Below are 21,661 nucleotides of genomic sequence, written 5' to 3'. Positions count from 1 at the left end.
GAATACATCAATCGGCAAGTTTCTGGTGTGGCCAGAGAGACCTAAAAGAGAAGGCAAACATGATATAGAAAGATTGCCGTTTTCGATAATATCACAGAGCTACCAGGATATGCATAGAAAGAAGCGCGAACGGAAAGTTGTCCAAGAAAGGAAAAAAGAAAGAGAAAACGTAAAGTTGCGACAGAAAAAATAAAACAAACACTCTTCAGAGAATTGCAAAATGAATCAAGTCCAATTTGTGACATTTGCAAGAAGCTTCCAGTGAAATTTTATGGGAAGATTGTAAAAAGTATTTTATGTAAATTATAATTCACGTAAACACAGACAACACATTCCTGAAAAAGATGGTGATAGCTCCCTGTGTCACTCATTTTTATAAAGGAGAAGATTCACATAACAGTATGGACCTTAAGGGTAGTTCGGAGGATGATGATTACTTTGAAGAACTTGATAAACTAGCAACATATAAATAAGGGTCTATACAGTAAAGAGACATGTGGATTTATATTTTACATAAAACTGGCATTAGGGCAGTACAATACATGTGTAAATAACTAATAGAAATAATAGGAACAGTTTAAAATAATATTTGCAGCCAAAACAAAAATAAATGTCTGTTAGAGTTGATAATTGTGAGGTGGCCAATAACTATGCAAACAGTGGCTAATAACTGTCAAGAAGTGGCCAATAACTATAATTTCACACATATTAATTTCAATTGGTCACTAGTATCACACAGTATTATTGATTCCATTTTTGTAACAGTGATTTGAATAAAGAAATAACTGACAATTACAGATGCACAAACAGTTCCGTCTTACAATATAATGCATTGAAATCCTTGACGTTCAAACATAAAATTTTCCTTAAGTGGCCAATAACTGTATGGTTTACCCTACCTCCTTCTATTAAAAAATAGCACCATCAGTACTGTAGCGCCATTTTTAAAATCCATACACCAATTTTAAAAGTCCCGTGGTGCTTTAAATTCCAGCTGCGACACGCTCAGTTTTGCACTGTTTTCTCACACTTTAAATTTTCAGCCTTTTCATTCCTATAAAATGCTCCTTGCGATGCAGATTTTGTGATAGACAGTTCAAACATGGTATTTAAGTTCACAGATAAAAATTGCTCTGGGTTTTATGGTGGATACAATTTTATATACTATATATATATTTTTTTTTTTCAGTTTTAATTTCTTTTTTATTTTTAAGAAAAATAAATTATACAAAATTTAAAAAATACTAGAGATTTACCTAATTAATCAACATGGAAACCCAGGAAATTTAAATAGGTATACGTGTGGTGAGACTATTCATAAATTATGAGAACGAAAAAATAATTGTTACGCAAGGAACTTTTTGAGTTACTCGCCCCCCAAAAATGTAAACTTGCCCATAATTTGTGAACCATGAGAGCTACAAGGACAAATTTTTCTGAATTCTTTAGTTATATTAGTATACACATGTGATGCAAATTTGAAAAATCTAGCTTTTATAGTTCAGAATTTCGCAATTTTATTTCATTCATGGATACCCTTAAGATGGATTTGTGATAATATTTCGCTATTATCCAGTAGACCGTTAAATATTTTATACAATAAAAGTTGCTCAGCAAGTAATCTGCGATTGGCAAAAGATATTAAATTAAATTCAGCAAGTAGATTGTTGTACGAAATTTTGTTATGGAAGGCCGAATAATGATATTTTTTAAAAATAAAGATATCTTGAGAATCTTTTTTGAATTTTTTTTTTTCAATTTCATTACTATGTGATTTACAAGTGGGAGACCAAATTACTGAGGCATATTTCGATTTAGCACGAACATGACATTATATACAGACTGTTTTAACGTACATACCGATTATTTAGGCCTTGACAGCTCAGCGACGCGAAAGAGGGGAAGTAATAGGAGTAGTGGGGAGAGTTCCGGAGAAGAGATAAGGGCGAGCGGTCGGTAAAGGAATGTAGTACAACTTAACTGTACTGGAAACACAACGCTATACCGCATGCGTGACATCCGATCGCTCTGACTGCTGGCGACAGACTAACCTGAACATCCCTTGGCGTAACTTAATGGACTCGCCTGATCCAGGCGCACATTGCCGGCGACTTTCAGGACTAAATAAATCGTACTGTATATTGATGTGAAAATGAATTAAGAACAAGTTTATTTTGTCATAAAATTGTTTTTGTTTTTAACGCCGGCATTGTTAGGTCCAGTAGTGGGAGAAGTTCACTTTCATGGAGACCTAATATTGTTCTCTGTTTAAGGGATAATATTAACTGTTAACTGTCACTGTGACTATCTGTCAGACAGGATTTTGTTAGCGTTTAATACAAAATTTCCAAATGGAAATTACATCTTTCAGCGAGATCCTACGTCCTGCCAAGAGTCTCGAAAAGTAACCAATCCTTTTTTTGTCCATTATTTAACGACACTGTGTCAACGATCAGGTTACTTAACGTCGACGGAATTGGTGAGAGTGAGATGACATTTGACGAGATGAAGCCGTGAATTCGTCATAGATTACCTGACATTCTCCTTATAATTGAGGAAAACCCTGGAAAATTCCCAACCAGGTAATTACCCCAAGCAGGAATTGACCCCACGCCCGAGCAGGGAGGGAAATGCGCGCTACCGAGAAAATATTCACGGCAACGCTCAGAACATGTTACTTCAGACGAGTGCAATGAAGACGCACGAGCTTGATGATATGTAAAATAATTGTCCGTAATAAAACAATGCCAGAACATGTCAGTGAAACCATGCCTCGTCTGTGAACCTTGTAATGAACGGTATACCGGGATATTGATCAATGGTCACCTGCAACGACAACATTCCACTCCGTTAGTCTTACCTGACTGTAGCACAGTAAAAATATGCGCGTGTCGATTTTTTTGTAGCACGGCAAACTTCCGATTGATATAATTGTAGCCAGATTATCCCGTTTTAGAAGTTTATGTGGTTCATTATTAAGATTTATATTTTTGTAAAAACGAGAACACTAAGAAAGACTGAAGACCCTCCGAAAAGTGAGGACAGTATAGCTGCTATAAGAGAGAATGTCACAAATCAAAACAAAATTTAAAAGATGTTAACGAACTTATACCTACGTACATTCTCATCGTACTTTTTTCGTGTTCGCAACAGTTCAAGTCTTTTATCATGTTACAAAAATTATATTATTGTTTTGAGTTTATTTTCTTGGACAATTATTCTAAATATTGTGACAGCCAAGTCGAGGCTCGATCACGCGTCCCGCAGAGGGCGGGGCGCACGAGATAACGCGTCGAAGAGGGCTGCAGCCGCTAGGGTCTGGAGGGGCGCGACGTAAGAGGAGCGACGACACTCTAGTCCGCGGCAGAGAGGGGGGAGTAAAGCAGCTGGTGACTGAGGAGAGAAATCCAGAGAAACCTAGATAGGCGCCATCTTCTGGAAATTTCAAGCAATCGTACTTTCTCGTAACTATGGTGTGGTTATAAATTACGACACGCGAGTGAACTTGAGCAGTGTTGTTATAGTCAGTGGACAGCAAGCCAGCCAGTCTTGTGTAGCAGTGAAGCCAGCGTTGAGACCGAAGTTCGACTTGAGTTGTGTCCGTAACTGTGGAGCCGGAAGTCCTGAGTTTGAGTGCAGTGGACCGCAGTTGGGAGACCTGAGTTCGAAGTTCAGCGGATTGTCTCTGAAGGTCTGTGGTTCGAGATACTGTGAACTCGAGTGACTGAGCTAGAAGAACTAGCCAAGGCAAGCGAACTGAGAACTGGCAGTTCTGATTTGTAAATAGTGCTTTGTGAACATTAGTTAAAATTAGTAGTACATTGTTGTTCTCAATACTTGAAGTAAATTGTCATTGTCGTCTGTGGAGTGCAATAACGAATACTGTGTTACTGTGTGGAAGCAGAATTAAATTGTAGAAAGTGATTATTATTGTTTTGAAATAAAAGTTACATTGTTGAGTTGGAATAAATTTACAATATATACTATTCCTTTTGAGACACTCTGTGTGTAGGCCTATATCAAAATCTAGCATAATTTTCCATAATGCTGTTTAGCACATTCAGATTAGAGATGAACAAAACTAACTGCCGCTCTCGCTCGCTGTGTTCGTTGCATTTGTATTTCGAGTGTCGTCTAGTCATTCTCGTGCGCATCTACTCTCGCTCATCATTCTCGATATAGCATTTGGTTGGCGTGGAAAGATTTCGTACTTTGAGTAACATACATTATTGAAATAAATACCATTAGAGATGTTTAATTGATATAAAAAGACAAAAGTAAACAGTATCACAGTTATCAAAACGTTCTGATTCTATTATCAGATATTACCTATGGTTGTATAAATAAAAAAAATTCTCAAATAAATTTGAATTTCTAAGTAACATAAAACATAGCGTTAAATAAAGCGATTTTTTTACTTGAGATTGTATACTTGATCTCAAACATACGAAAAAAAAAAATCCTAATCTTTTAATAAGGGCCTAGTAATTAAATAAAGATTGGGGAACGGATTATTATACACTGAAAGGTACTGATGATATTTCAAATAGGCTACACTTGCCAAAACAGATAAAAGTTCAGTCTCGTATAAACAATTGTGACGATTCAAGCCAGCTTGACGTTCGAAAGTTGATCACTCCCGAAGTCCCGATGTTTTGAACGTTTACTTACAAGCAGTCAACGACAGGTAATACCGTCGTGCGGGCGCTGTTAGTCTTGCATTCTCGCTCGTTGTTCATTCCTAATTCAGATACAGTACCGGTATTAAGAAACGCCAGATGATTTTGATTGGTGCCATCAGACTTCTGAAAATTGTCTGTAGAAAATAGATTTCTACCTTAATGAAATTTGTCACATTATGATAATCACTAAATCAAAACTATTTATGTTTATCTGCTGAATTTTAGTTGAAGTTGGTGATCTTATTATGAAAATACGCATTTATTTTAACTGGCTGCTATTGTTTACAGAACTGGTACATTCGAAATCCAAGAAGCCGAAGGTGTGCAACCTGGGACAAAAATTGTTATGCATCTTAAACAGGACTGTCGGGAATTCAGTGACGAAGACACAGTCAGTGGTAAGCCATTATCTGAAATTCCTTTTTAATTTATATGTATTGAGTGATTTATCAAAGATTTTTTTTTTTTTTGGCTGGAATGCTGTACGTGAAGGGATTTATAAAACATAACTTGAAACATATTATATTGTTACATATTTAATGATGAATAAAATTAATCATAATTATTTGAAAGATTGACTGCTTCGTTGCAATATTTCCTTTCTTTAAAAATATAAGTACATATGCAAATGATAATCTCAAAAGATAGGTATACGTATTTGTAAGAATGCACGTAATTTGCAACATTCTGAAGTCCATGGATGTCAATAGGCTTGAAAGTGTAATTCTGTGATGTGGAAATTCGTTTTCCATATTTACTCTTTTCTTTCAGAGTGCAGAAAAGATCTTATCCATGGTTACCGCTATCTCTTGTTCACAAATCTCATACACTGGTTTTATGATCAACTCACGGTCAAATTGTAGATATTACGAAATGTTTTGCTCAGTTCTGTTACCTCAATTTGCCAACGTATTGGTTACAAGCATTCAGATAAGGATCGTGAGTTCTTTGCCACTCTCGCCAAGCATTTTACCATTTATTTAATTCAATTGCAGTGGTCTAAGGAAGGGAATCACCTTGTGGACTCAGAGGCTGTACTGGAATACAGCTTTGTCATTTAAGTTGTGTAACATTTCATTCGTACTTGCTAAAAATTTCTGACATTTTAAAGTAAATCAGACCAACAGAGAAATATTCATGGGATGTTTAAATTAAGTTTCCCTCTTTATTGGAACAGAAATGACTGAAATTTTATTAAACAATGAAGTTCATTCTTCTAGTTTTTTTAATGTATTTCTGTATGCACACTCAGATTATAGTAATTTAGGAATTAGGTATCAAAACACGCAGCACATTAAACATTTTACTTCATTTTAATTGTTTTAAATTGAACGACTTTGCCTCATTGTTTGAATTTGTATCTGTAAGATGTTATGTAGGGATTGGAAGTGCACGATTGATGTGGTGTCCTCATTTTTACATTTAAAGATATGGTAACTCCATATTATATTATGATTAACAGAAGATTCTTCCTATGGACACTACATAGCACATTGTTCCTCTTGGCTTACCAATGTGAATAGTGTAGTGGGTAGAAGGAAGTCGGTTTTTTCATTGTAGTACAGAATTTTAGAAGGTCATTTTCATTAAATATCTCCCTTGAAAAAATTAATGTGTTCATAGTGGTTTTTACCATCATTTACTTCTTATATGTGTTATTTCTTTTGTTTTGTTTCGTAGGCATAATAAAGAAGTATAGCAATTTCGTCGGAAGCCCTATTTTCTTAAATGGGAAGAGAGCAAACACAATCCAGGTTAGTAGTGACTTGTTTTATACCATAATAATTATAGATTTGTATTTGTGTAAATAATCGCATTTTTTGTTACCTCATTAATTACCAGCTGTTATGTATAATTCCCGCATTAATTACTTTCACTGTACATACGTGATTAGAAAGTATATGGGATTTCTATTGCAGAGCGTAATTTACTATCTGCTGATGTTTCAAAAATACTTTAATATTTTGCCTTGTGTATGAGGCATTATTAATATTCATTCATTCATAGTTTTCTGCAGAAGGGAGGTTTTTCACTGCAAACTCAGCATTCTCCAATTTTTTCTATTTTCTGCCTTCCTCTTAAGGTGCGTACACACGTAGAGAACGAACGACGAACGAATGTTGAAGCAAAACTTCGTTGTTCGTTCACTATTCGGAGCAACATACAAATCATCAGCAAATGGTCAGCTAATGTTCGCATTCGCTGATTAGCCACAGTAACAGCAGACGAAGATATAATTACAGCAAGTGTATTCGTTGTTATTATTATAGGCAGTTTAACAAAAAGAAAGTTAAAAAACAAAAGGCGATGGTGGCAGATGCAACTCTACGAAAGTCGCAATCGATATATAGACACACTGACTTGCTTCATGATTTACGTCGAATTGAATCGGGACAATTTCACAACTTCTGTTGCATTTCAAAAACATACTTCGAAATATTACTGTGCAAAATAGGGCTATAAAATTTCCTGCTCCCAATATACAGCAATAAGTTTGATGACATTTTCTCCAGTCCACTCCAATTTCGACATCCTGTTTGGTGGAACGGATCTGCGTTCTGCTACGAATTGCAAACAAGTGGCAAATCCTGTCCACAACGAATACCAACTTCTTTTGATGTACCGATGAGTGACGGATCGTTACCTAAGGCAATCCAAACGATTGCGTTGTCCACATGTTCCGATTTCAACCAGCAATCCATTTGTTTGTCGTTCGTTCGTTGTTCATTCGTTACGTGTGTATGCACCTTTAGTCTCCGCATATGATCCATACATACCCTAATGTCGTCTGACATCTGATATCCTCTTCTGCCCCAAACTCTTGTCCCATTCACCATTCCTTATAAAAATTATATTTTTCTGCACTATTTCTATAAATTGTATGCTAAAAGAAGTTTTTCTTTCAAGGTTTCCCGAAAGTTGGTGAAAGTGAACATACATTATTTGTGCTCAAAGCCATTGATATTTTCTTAATGTTCATTATATTCATATATTCTTTTTTAGCCGCTATGGTTGATGGATCCTAAAGATGTAACACCTGAAATGCACGATGAGTTCTACAGGTTCGTGGGCACTTCCTATGACAGACCACGGTTTACCCTTCACTATAAGACTGACGCTCCCTTAACACTGCGAGCGCTGCTGTACTTCCCAGAAGGAAAACCAGGTGTGTTGCTCACTACAGACATTGTCTTGTAGTCTACATTCACATTCTCAAAAAGAGAGGTTTTCTGAATGGTATTGCAGCATCCTGGCTTCCTTATATTTTGCATATTTTATAACCCTGTTATTATATATAATATACTTATTGTCTGGTGACAGGGATTACATAAAATGTAAACCATGCGGTAGGTATCACATGTTTATTAAACTTTACTTAAAATTAAGATATTACAGCATTAAAACACTTATGTAGTTAAAATTCGTGTTGTCTAGACATGTTTCAGGACATTGCCATCCTATTCTCAGTAACGATAAAACCAGATCAGCTAATGTTCTTGCTGACGCATGATGCTGATGTATATCGCTGGCTGACTGGCAGCACTGACTACATAAGTGTTTTAATACTGTAGGTATATCTTAATTTTAGATACATTTTAATGATTTATGGAAAGCCCCGTTGAATAACGACTAATATTTTAACATGTCTACTATATCACATGTTAGCTGGGACTGTCTCATTCAGATGTTTTAGTAGGGGTACCCAGTGCATGTAAAAAATATTAGGTCCCCTACTTTTATAGTGTTCATAAATGATCTTGCCCTCCTAATAAAAGATGTAGGTCACCCATATTATTTGCAGATGGCACAAGTATAGTAATTACAGCCAATAACTCCAACACATTCCAATCTTCAACAGAGGAAATTCTCCTCAGAATATGTGACTGGTTCTCATTCAATAAATTAGTATTAAATTGTAACAAAACTAACATAATTAAATTTAAATCCTGTCCAAATTCAACCTCGCAAATTACAAGCGCAATAATTAATAATAGGTCCTTAATAGAAACAACAACAACAACCAAATTTCTTGGCTTAAAAATCGATAATGTGTTAAATTGGAAAAATCATAATAAAGAAATTATCCTCAAACTAAATTCAGCATGTTTTGCTATTAGATCTGTGCGAAAGATAGTGAATATCAATACCTTAAAAACAGTATACTTTGCATACTTCCACTCGGTAATGAGTTTTGGAATAATATATTCTAGGGAAATTCCACAGATAGTAACAGTATATTCCTACTACAAAAAAAAAGTAATTAGAATAATAGTAGGTGCCAAATCAGGGAATCATGTAAGACTATTTTCAAAAAACTACAAATAATGCCCATGGCTTGTCAGTATATTTTTTCATTAATAATCTTTCTCATATGTAATCGTGAAAACTTTGTAACTAATTCAGCAGTTCATAGCATAAATACGTGTCAAAAAATAACTTTCATACTCCATCGGCAAGTCTATCATGCTATCAAAAAGGAGTGCGTTATATGGCAGTAAAAATTTTTAATAGCCTCCCTATCAATATAAAAAATGAAACTCAAAACATAAAATTGTTTAGGGCCAAATTAAAGAAGTTCCTAATTTCTCACGCCTTCTATTCTGAAGGTGAATTCATGACATTCAATAATGCTTCATGAAATTGATACTAAAACTCTGTGTTGTACTAGTAGACTATATTGTAAACCTCGTCTGTATATATTTCATCTAGACTGTGACTGACTTTATAATAGTATTAAGTTTTTTGACTTTAAGAGGGGTGATTTGTTGAAAAGCTTGAGTAATTTTTACTCTCATATCATCAATGTTTCTGGGTTTCTGTGAATAGACAATGTCTTTAACAAAACCTTACACGAAGAAGTCAGGAGGGGTTAGATCTGGGGAGTTTGGAGACCAAGCCAAGAGATAGCTGCTTCTCGTACTGGGTTTCGCCTGCGACCCCCTGCATGTTTTTTTTAACACAGAACCTCTTTCTACAAATGTTCGATACCACAACATTATGGAATCGTATTTAGGCACATTACGCACACCATACTCACGTCGAAATTCCCTTTAAACTCTTTTAACACTCTCAAATTTAGCATACCAAAGAACACATTGTGCCTGCTGTTGATTTGTAGTAGCCATTTTAATCATCTACGATTTTCAGATTATGTATTGTTGATTGTCATATATGGAAACTCCCATCTTTCAATCGTAATATTACCCGGAAGAAATTTTTCCTACTATCATAATAGCTTTATAATAATAAATTAATTTTATCCATATCCAAACGGATCAGACTGTAATTCTCTTCACTGATATAGTTGAATCTGAAATGTGATGTAACCTATAATTTTTCCTGCAGGATTATTTGAACTGAGTCGTGACATGGAGGTGGGTGTGGCACTCTATTGTCGTAAGGTGCTCATCAAAAACAAGACAGACAATATACTACCAAAGTGGTTACGTTTCGTTAAAGGTAAGTCCTTACTCTAGTCCTAAATCTTTCTTCCTCCCTTTCTTTCTACATACAGTAGAACTTGGTTATAACGACATCCAAGGGACCGTAAAAATTATGTTGTTATAAACGAGTGTCGTAGTAACCGAGATTCACATTATCAATCTAGTAGGTGGAAAATGAAAAATAACAAACTTAATTAGACTTATTTTAGATTTATGTATTGACTTTTAAGCCTACAATGAACATAATAAAATACATCTAGGCCTTTAATTATAAAAACAGTATTCTGTATTAAACAGTTTGTTCAGTACTCACCAAACTACTTTACTTAGAAGTGAAGTAATCAGTCATTTTACTCTGTTGTCTTCTACTTGCCCAATGCACACTTTCTAGAGCCAAATTACGTTCTATGTTCATAATTTCAGTTGCAATTTCACTGCTCCCTTCCCTAGCTTCATAGAACATGTTCATAATTCTAATTACTTCTAAAGCGTCATTCACTTCTTTTAGTGGCTATACTTTGTTAAACTTGCGTGCACTTAGTAAAAACTTCCTGTCGAAACTGATCTAATACCACATGAATTCGGGCAGGTTACAATGGGGTGGGGAATCCGCCTGCATTCCAGAGATTTATGACAGAAGGAGACTGTAAAGAATTTGTCAGAGTCAGATTTCAACAAAATATTTCTTAAAATACTTTGGTTCTTAGAAAATCTTATTCCAAACTGAGGTTGAAAATGATGTTATATGCGAGATAGACACATATGCGTTTGTCGTATTAAGCAAGGTAGAAAAGCATATGCCTTATGGGGAATTAGTAGGGACCACAGAATATTTGACGTTATAGGCGAAGTGTCGCACAAAACGAGGTCGCTATAACCAAGTTCTACTGTATTTTGTATATTTCCTTTTTTTCTCCATATTCTTGCATTTTCCTGTCTGTCCTTCTTTCTTCATTTTCTTACTTTCTTTGACCGTTTATTCTTTTGTTCTATTGGTTTTGAAGATAAATACTAGTACTATGAATGGTCGTCTTTGCCCAAAATAACAGAAAGGGTTTGGTCATCTGCAAAGGATCGACATCATAGGCTGTTATATAGAGAGTGAACAGTATAGAGCAGAACAGGTTTCATGGTTGGCTGGCCGGCTATGCACGCGGAGGTGGGGGACTCAAGGCCGCGCGATTTCTGCTCTATACCACAATCTATATACGAGGCCTGTCTAAAAAGTATCCGACCTTAAATTTTCCCGCACAAAGTAGTGATTCTAAGGTGGCGCCACTGTGCACGGTGGAAGGAGGAACTGTAATGCGCATGCTTGAATTTTTTCACCGCATTCGCTTGTGCCAGTCACTGGCTGGTGGTCGCCAAGTAAGGTGCTGTTCTAAGTGTTTGTCGGATTTAGTTTTCTCGCAAGATGACTGAACGAATGGAGCAAAGATACTGCATCAAAGTTTGTCAAAAGCTTGGTGATTCTCAAAGTCAAACAATTCGTAAGATTCAGCAGGTGTTTGGGGAAGATGCGATGGGTGTAACACAAATTAAGGAGTGGTTCAACCGATTCAAAGATGACCGCACATCAGCGGAGAGTGAGCAGCGTTGTGACAGGCCTCAAACTGCTCGGAGTGCAGCTGTTGTTGAGAGGGTGCAAAATGTGGTGATGGCAGATCGTCATTTGACCGTGCGGGAGATTGCCGAAGAGGTTGGAGTGAGTAAAGATTCTGCACATGCAATTTTGCGTGATGATTTGAACATGAACCGAGTGGCTGCGAAATTCGTGCCCAAGTTGTTGTCCCCGGAACAAAAAGACCTCCGTTGTGACGTTGCACAGGACCTTCTGGACACCGCCAACACTGATCCTGAGTTTCTGAACACCGTGATAACTGGAGATGAGTCATGGGTGTACGGGTACGACCCAGAAACAAAAAGACAGTCGTCGCAATGGAAGCATCCCGAGTCTCCAAGGCTGAAGAAAGCGCGGCAGGTGCGGAGCAAAATCAAGGTGATGCTGACTGTTTTCTTTGATGTCCGTGGAATTTTGCATCACGAATACGCACCGGAAGGACAAACGGTGACAAAGGAGTACTATCACGATGTTCTCCGGCGACTCCGTGATGCAGTTCGGCGCAAAAGACCAGACATGTGGACGGCGAACAACTGGCACTTGCATCACGACAACGCCCCCTCACATTCATCCCAATTGATCCACTCTTTCTTGGCCAAACATGGAATTACAACCGTTCGCCAACCTCCCTACTCTCCAGACCTGGCTCCTTGCGACTTCTGGTTGTTTCCAAAATTGAAGACACTACTGAAAGGATCCCGTTTTGAGAGTAGAGAAGAGATAATGCGGAACGCGACGACGGAGCTGAACACCATTCCAAAAGAAGACTTCCAGATTTGTTTCCGGCAGTGGAAGGATCGGTGGGCTATGTGTGTGCAAGCGCAAGGGGCCTACTTTGAAGGGGATTAAGGTCCCAACCCCGTCAGGTATTTGAAATATTTTTTCTGGCTAAAGGTCGGATACTTTTTAGACAGGCCTCGTATATATACAGTCACGAAGCTTGAGTTGTGAGGGTGCTAGAACAATAGACTGTGCCAGTACTATTTCGCATTGTCTATTAGCGATCCTAGTGGTTGGCAACTATCTATGGATGCATATTTACTACGTATTGAGCTTCGTGACTGTATATACTAGACTGTGTCTATACTGTTCACCCAGTATAAAGTGATTTCACTCTGGAAAAAGAGAAAGATCTTGAGAATGAGCAATGGTCAGATAGGGACATCTGATGATGGCGAATTAGATCACAGACAAAACCGATGGTAAAAGGTTTGAAAATATATTTTTGTTGCAGGTGTTGTGGATTCAGAAGACATCCCTCTCAATCTGAGTCGTGAATTACTTCAAAACAGCGCTCTTATACGGTTAGTATAACTTCAGAAAGTACTTCGTATGAAATCCTTGTTATCACAATATTTATGGAGGAAAATCGTAGCTGTTGTAATATTTATTTCACTATATAGTTAAAATAAACTAAGGTGAAAACTAGGTTATCTAATCCATTTGAAGTAGAACATTTCCTTTTTATTTTCATATATGACGTGAGGCCTATATATAAAAAGTATGGTAATATTGCAAAATGTCGATTTTGTAATTTCTTCTGGGAATATACGTTTTCAGCATTTCTAATACAAAAAGTGGTTTTGCCATACTGTCTGCCCAGCGAATAGGGATTATAAAGAATGGACACTGAGCGAATTTTCCTGTGTTTTGTTTCTCTGTGCGCCAGCGTATAGTTCCACTTTCAAGCGCTAGAGGTTAGTGTAATCGAGCATACGCTAAGATAATAATTGAGAATAGAATTGAGACACAGGATCCAAATATCGCCTGCCTTATTGCATAATTCAGTAACGCTTTGCTTCAAATAAATTAAAGTTAACAGCTTTTCCTTATTTCTCAGTGACAAACCAGTTGTAATAATAATATTTTATATTTCAGATATAAATTATATTATAAAATAATATAATACATTATAAAAATAAGTATCGAATTCGTTTAATATTTGTATATAATATAATATAGGTATATGATTTTACTTCTCGTAAGGGTTTTGTTTTTCCATTTTCAGCGCTATCAAATCATTACATATTTTAATTGTAGTTGGGGTCAACATCTCAACTCTCATTATAAAGGAACTCTAGAGTCTAGACATTACAGTTAATGACGGATTTATTATTTTATGGATCGAATTTATTTCATTTGAGTACATAATATACCTAGCTGTATTAATTATATGTGTTATATTTCCACTGTGTCGACTGCCAGCTGGTGTGATGTCAGCGCCAACTCTAGGGAGAAAGCAGAATCTCACGCTTCTGGCTTGAAGGTCATTGAAATCAGTCCGGCTACATCAAAGGTACCGACGCGAAGTGTCCATTCTTTATAATCCCCATTCGCTGGCCTGCCTGTTTGTACCTATGCAGTGACTTTTAAACTATTGGACTAATTACGTTCATATTCAGTATAACTTAAGTACAAGTGAATTTATACGGTAATGATGAACATGAAATATAATCATTTTAGACAGTCAGTGTTTGAAAGAAGATCTTTTTATAGTAGGCCTACATCATCGTGTTAAAAATGTAGGTTAAAGCCTGTTAAGTGTAAACAGACTTTCAGCTGTTCAGAGTTAACAAACAATGCAAGACGTCCATTTAATATTGTAATTTTGCATGTTGAAATTAAGCTATATATTAAATTATAGTCGATTCCTGATAATTCGCGATCCTTTTTTTGGTGTGGGGGCCGAAAATAACTTTCTCATTTACGTTTTTACTCAATTTACGCTTTCTCCCTCCTCTGAAACTCCTCTCCTTTCCCTTCCAATTCCAACATGGGTCTGGGTCAGTAGCAGCTGAGGAGCGTTGATAATCAAGTAGGCTATGTTCCTGTGCTGTGCGTCTTTTTCATATAAAAAAATCTGTGTGCCATTCGAACATTAAATGCTGTAGTGTTTGTGTTTGTGTTAGTGTACTTTCAAAATAAGTAGTCGTGAAATAAAATATGAAAGGCTGCCAATAAGACAATCCTCTAAGTAAGAAACAGAAAAAGATGGCATTATTTTTGTTAAACTGAAGTGCCTTATGATGTTTTGTAAAACTTGTGTTTATTGTTTTGAGGTTCTATCACACTGCAGTACCGATACTGTGGAATATTATATCGGTAATGTTTCAGAATGTTTGCACTGTTTTACACTTTGCACTTGATTTTGAAGTGTACCGTATTTTAGTAATTAAACCTGTCGATTTTGAAGTGTACCGTATTTTAGTAATTAAACCTGTCAGAGTAACTTTTACTGGACTTTAAACAATAATAAATAATTCTGCTGATAATTAGCGATTTTCGATATTTTGCGGAAGTTCTTGCATTAATTACCGCGAATTATCAAGTAAGTTTTCTTGTGTACTGACAATGCTACGAATGCTTGTAATTCCTATGATGGTTAATAAGAATAAAATCAATTGAAATGACTGTATTAACGTAAATTGAGGTTATGTACATGTTGCTGCCAGATTTTTCACGTAATAATTCTAAAATAACTCTATCTACAGTTTCTTTAATTCCTTAAGATTCACTTTCTTTATTTTCTGGAACCTTATTCGTTTTTAAAAATGTATACACTTTTGTGTTTTGAATTACAAATAATTTCCAATTGTTCAAAAAATTTACAAACAGTGCAACTTATTTTTAGCAATGACTGTATAAAAATAGTGTATGATGTACGTGTTAAAAGTTAAAAAGTGTCATTTTATTTGTGAGTAGGGTTGTTTGCGATGGGTGTATAGAAATGTGTGATCGAGATGCGTGTTATACGAGTAAATATAAGAGTGATTTTATTTTGTTCATAATTTTTTTTGTAGGCCCTATGCAGCGTAGTTATGGTTACCAGATTGTTTTAACGAAATGTTTTAAAATGCAGGACATTGCACGAAAATGTAGGACATTACATGAAAATGTAGGATTCATTCACCATTTACTGTTCTGCCCAAGGGCAGGTCTTTCACTGCAAACCCAGCTTTCTCCAATTTTTCCTATTTTCTGCCTTCTTCGTTTCCTCATGATCCATATATCTTAATGTCGTCTATGATCTGATATCTTCTTCTACCTCGAACTCTTTTCCTGTTCACCATTCCTTCCAGTGCATCCTTCAGTAGACAGTTTCTTCTTATCCAGTGATCCAACCAATTCCTTTTTCTCTTCCTGATCAGTTTCAGCATCATTCTTTCTTTACCCACTCTTTCCAACACAGCTTCATAAATGTAGGATATTAGAAGATAAAAGATGAAAATCATATGGCCATAAATCTGGTGATCGTGTTGTCCAGAAACATTTACTAATTATTGCAATTGTTTGTATACATCTGAAATCTGATTAGTGTAATATCACAGTCTACTATATACAGTCACGAAGCTTGAGTTTTGAGGGTACTAGAAACAATAGACTGTGACGGTATTATTTTGCATTGCCTTTAACTAGGCGAATATTAGCGATCCTAGTGGTGAGCAACTGTCTATGTTTGCATATTTACTACGTATTGAGCTTCGCGACTATATACTAGACTGTGGTAATATGTTACTAGTCAGCACTGTATGCAGTGGAGGGGGAAAGGAACTGGCCACCCTACTCCTTATCACCTGGTTCAGTTTGAGTAATGCCTTATTGATATCGCTTATGAGGTTCAAATATGTCTTCGAACAATTGACTAAACAACACTCTTGTTGACTATATTAATATTAATTCGTGCAATAGCAACATATTCGCATTTATTGACTATGTAGTTGGCGGAATTTTGTTGAAAAACTCCTACTGTATTTCTTCCCCAGCCACAGTTTATTCAAGTGGCATTCACCTGTGATTGTAACATTAACATAATTGGACTAATTATGCAATTTCCGTTTAAAGCTACAATATACCAAGCTTTTTATCATGAAATGAGGTTTCTTGAGTAGCCTTGGGACTTCCTGTGAACCAATGTCTGGTAATCTGTGAATTAACATATGCACATAGTGTAAATCATGCCTCATCTGAAAACATCAATATCTGAGGATCCAACTCGCCATCATGAACTTTTCTTAAAAAGTAATCACAATATCTCACTTTCATACCAGGGTCACAGACATATAAGAGTAATTTTCTAACACCTTTTGCTGTAGTGGATAGTTATAAGTGAATGCTCCAATGCAGCTATAATATCATCCAATTTTTCTTCCATAGATACATGTCAGGATTTTTTATTTTTACTTAATATTGATCCTGTCATTGGGGGGCATAAGGGAGCACTGCCCCCCCAAACTTGTCTGACCTCTTTTTTTTTTTTATGTTAGAAAATATTGAATTCAAAAGATCTTTTTTGCTTTTGTTTATGATTAAGTTTCTGTGCTTAAATTTATAAATTTATTCAGGTCATGTGTCTGGACTATAATATTTATTCTAAATTTCTGAATGTATAAGAATTCCTATACCTCATTTGAGGAATGGAAATACACAGACTGTACTCATGTGTTAGAAGTCTGCAGGTGTTCAGGCCGCCACTTGGAGATTATGAATAACATACTGCACAGCAATGCAGAAAAACGAAAAGTGATCCCAGTATAATGTGTAAACTTAAAGACGAGATTAAATAAAATAGTTAGAATTTACATTTCTTATGATATCTTCAGGAAGGTAAGCTTCATATAAAAAGTTTCTGTTGGCACTGTTACGTAGTTCTATTGATGTATGCATGTGTTTCTGTACGAGAAAGAAAAAAGAGGGAGATTGTTTTAAGTTATGCCCTATTATAATTAGTAGTAGACCTACAGTTCAAGTCCTATAGAACTCGATCCGAAACATCGCGGATATGAATGTAACACTGTAAGAAACATGCCCCCAGAAAATACTGTATTAAATGATCATATTCCGATAAACTGTACCACGGTCAAGGTATAACGGGGGGAGGAGGTAAATGATGTACTCCATAACCCCATTATATGGGGATTCTATGGTTTTGCTTTGCCCCCCCCCCCCCCCCCCCCCAAGGAAACAGTTCTCTCTCCGCCTATGATCCTGTGATTCTGAAATTGTTTACATACCTATGAACAGCATAACTTCTCGATACAAACATTCAACAGAAACTTCTTTCTAAATTCAACATGCACTTTTCATACATATTTTTTCTAATGTATTAGATATTGTAGATAAAAACACTTTCTTTAAAAATAAATTGCCATTACTATTTGTTTTTGAAATTATCGAGACCAAACTAAATTGTGTGTAGTGAAGAAAGAAAGCTGAACCCGCTAAGATAGACTAAAACACTGCCAGAGGAAAGATGATTTGACACTGATACCTTTAACTGTCTCATCCAGCTCCATGGTCAGAACACACAGAATTCTCTCTATCAACAAATGTATAATAAAAAAAGTGAATTGTACAATCATCATCATTTTTTTTTAGTTTGTTATTTAACAGTGGCATATACTGGTTTAAGGGTCTGGGCTACCACTGACCCTATTATTACACAAAATGTATTTTAAAAACCCTATAATAAAATTCCTTACCTATTTATATGTGAATTCAAGACGTCTTGATTGGGACGAAAATACTTTGATGACTTCGTCATTGAAATTACAGTTCGGCCGCTTGCGAAGTTTCTGTAGAAATGACTTTTCGATGGACATCAGTGCCAAGCCGGATAAACGTTCTTGTGTATGAGTTGATCTACAGTAGGATTTTATTCCCTTCAACGCAGAAAATGTTCTTTCTACCGATGCTGACGTAGCTGGTATTGTCACAATTAATGTTGCCAATTTAAGGAGTTCAGAAATAACTTGGTTCAGTTGGTTTTCATATATGGCAGATAATATTTCATGGATAGGTTTGTTCGAAAAATCAAAGACTTCTGCTGAATATATTACACTTAATTCATTTTTTAAACGTACTTGATCAAAGTAACTGTTATAGGACTGAAATAATTTGTTTAGTGCCTCATTCGGGAAGTTTTCTCTATAAGCAGAACATTTTTGAGAATCTAGAAGATGTGTGAACTGAAGCTTTCCATAATCAGAAAATCTGTCAGTAATTTCCATGTGCATACAATCTAGTATGCTGTAGTACAGCTGCCTGTATTTCAATTCATCATCTCCTTTTCTTCGCTTTAATGGTGGTTCCATTGTATTGTCTGAAGAATTTTCATTTTCCATATTACTCCATATGGACGGAAACCCACTACGTCTGAACTCGGATATAGTATTTTTTAACTTTGATACCTCTTGCAAGCAGTATGCTATGTCTAGACTTTTTGTCTGAAGAATATTGTAGAGCACATCTGTATGTGCGAACACTCTAGCATAGACTTCAAGAAGAAATATATTCTGAAACTGTGTGAAAAAATACAAATATCCTTGAGCCTGCACAATTACATCATCATCCCAGTTTTCTTCAGAGTCATTACAAATGATATTTTCAAAGAAAGCAGTCAGTTGTTCTCTGTATTCCTTTACTGTATTTATAAGCCGAGATGTAAAATTCCATCTAGTTGGTGCTACTTTTGGGAGTTTCTTTTTCATAAATTCCTTGAGTTTTTCTGATCTTTTAGGAGATGATGAGAAAAATGCAGCTAAACCCGACAGTGTTTTGAAAAAAATGCGGCATTCTGGAATGGATAAAGTAGTTTGTTGCAAAACTAAATTGAGAACATGGCTGTAACAATGGACAAATAGTGCTTGAGGATACTTTTCTTGAACTTTTGTTTTTAAGCCATTAATATTTCCCGCCATAACTGAAGCACCATCGTATGTCTGTGCAATTAACTTATTGCCGACATTGTATTCTGCTATATCACCTTCCACATGCTGAAACAAAGCAGCAGCAGTTTTGCCCGAACTGACATTTGTGAATCCTATAAACCGTTCTTGAACATTGGCAGTACTGTCGACGTATCTTAAAACAGTGGACACTTGACTCTGATTAGAGCAGTCACTTGTTTCATCAACAACAATGGCCACAAAAGGTGCTTCTTCTATTTCAGATTTTATGTTCTTTATCATAACCCCACTTATAGCAAATATTAAGTCATCCTGAATTGCGGGAGAAGTACCACGGAATACTGTTGAACTCTCAAGATGATTGGCCAGTAAATGGTCAAATTCACTTAAGGAACTTAAATATTCAATATAATTTCCTCTATTGTCTGATTCCACACTCTCATTATGACCCTGAAAAGCCAATTCTTGTTTTCCTAGAAAGCAGACTGCGTTAATAAGACTCAGTAAAATCTCCCGATTTTTTTTTTCACAAGAGCATTGTGTTGGTTGATGTGTAGAGCTTTTTGCTTATCTAGCTGTAAATCAATTCTTGTCTTCCCAAAGTTTGCAAAGTTCATGCTACTATAAATATGAGCTTTTTGATTTGTCGTGTTTTAGGACTGCCGTTCGAAGGGAGTTCATATTAGAAAACCCCTCTTTTGACCACACATTAGTTTCGCGGCTAAATAACAAACATGGCCAGCAAAATAGTTTAGACAGTTTAGAAGTACCACACAACCAATTCCACTTACCATATGATGTTGAAGTGAAATGGCGTGTGTACTCACGCTGTTTTTCTTTTACGTCCATGGACAAATTTAACTCAGGAGTTGGTCTTTCCATTTTCACAATTTCAACTTTCTCGTTGTATGTACGACGGTTAAAAGGCACTTTTAATAAACCTTCTATTACACAGTCATTTTCAACACAAACCTTTCCAGAAACTTGTTCTGCCATATTTTTCACAATATCACTTAATTGGGAAATTAAAAACTTAATAATTCACAATTAATATAACTCTTAGACACTCAAACAAATCACAAATTTAAAATACTGCACTGCAAGAACACAATCACATTAATGAGCTAGCGTACTAAGCGTATTGTTGCTTCGCGCCTTCCAAGAAACCGATCACGAGAGCGGCAACTCACCCGGCCTACACTGCACGATAGAAACTGAAGGGAGTGGGGGACGGGCAGTTGTGCGACGTGAGCGGAACGGTCACAGGCTACCCTTCGCGGCAGCGGTTTCTCCAGTGATGCCGCCTTGACATCTTGTTTCTTTTCGAGAGCAGAGAGCGTATATAAATCTAACAATTACTTTAATTTTAATTACTGTGGTAAAACTAATACGGTAATACAAAATTATTACATTATGTTATATGGGTATAAACTTTTTCTTTTGTAATTTCCTTGGGCTACCGCTGGTAGCCCCGGTAGTCCGCAAAATACGCCCCTGTTATTTAACGACGCTATCATCATTTAATTCATAGTTCGGATCATAGGTACCCCTATAGCATAGATAACAATACTTACAAGGAATTTAGTTACACTTGTTTGCCAAACAGGGACCAGAGAGACAAGTTGTAAGTTCATCTCAAACGCCACATAGTGGGCATCTAAGTTATTTCTAGAATGGCGAGAGAGGAGAAATTTAGTCCAAAGGCTCTAATTTAGTCTTGGAGGTTTTTAAAATGCCGGAAAATTCCAACATGAGACACACGGCGTAAAGTCTCTCCTAGAGGACTTGCGCTTCGGATATTTGCATCCTGAAAAATCCATGGACCCCAGATGGGTTTGAACCCACAGTCCGTGGGTCTAGACGAGAGCACTTTAACCCCTGGGCCACTGGGGGGGCGACGAATTTTACAATGGAAATGATAAAGTTTACTGTGTCTGGTTAGTGTTTTATTAAATTTATAGATCAAACAAGGTAATATCAAATGAATTTAATAGATCAAACAAGGTAATATCAAATGAATTTAATGAAAAGTTTCCAGTTTTGGTATTAGATTTTCGCGTTCTTTTAAGTTTTAATAACGATTGAAATCAATTAACTGTATAACAGGAACATAAAAGAAATCGCATTTTGTAGTACATACACAGAATCACGTCCTTCATATTACTTTTGAGTCCACTTCTGACTGTATCACATAACTTATTCAGTATATTCATACTCAACAGCTGTTCT

The 21,661-nt window shown here is 36.1% G+C and overlaps 1 protein-coding gene across 1 annotated transcript in view; it reads left to right on the top strand.

Annotated features, from left to right (window-relative positions):
• The window catches only part of Trap1 (TNF receptor associated protein 1), a 428,549-nt gene that overhangs the window by 384,903 nt on the left and 21,985 nt on the right, over positions 1 to 21,661 (top strand). Inside the window, exons 7-11 of the mRNA XM_069824270.1 lie at positions 4,971 to 5,080; positions 6,363 to 6,436; positions 7,686 to 7,848; positions 10,029 to 10,142; positions 12,982 to 13,051. Of these exons, the coding sequence (XP_069680371.1) occupies positions 4,971 to 5,080; positions 6,363 to 6,436; positions 7,686 to 7,848; positions 10,029 to 10,142; positions 12,982 to 13,051 (531 nt within the window). The remainder of the gene's footprint in view (positions 1 to 4,970; positions 5,081 to 6,362; positions 6,437 to 7,685; positions 7,849 to 10,028; positions 10,143 to 12,981; positions 13,052 to 21,661) is intronic.

The sequence above is a fragment of the Periplaneta americana genome, chromosome 4, assembly GCF_040183065.1.
Source record: "Periplaneta americana isolate PAMFEO1 chromosome 4, P.americana_PAMFEO1_priV1, whole genome shotgun sequence".
NCBI lineage: Eukaryota > Metazoa > Arthropoda > Insecta > Blattodea > Blattidae > Periplaneta > Periplaneta americana.
The sequence above is the reverse complement of the archived record's forward strand: the minus strand, read 5'-3'. Positions and strand labels throughout refer to the sequence as shown.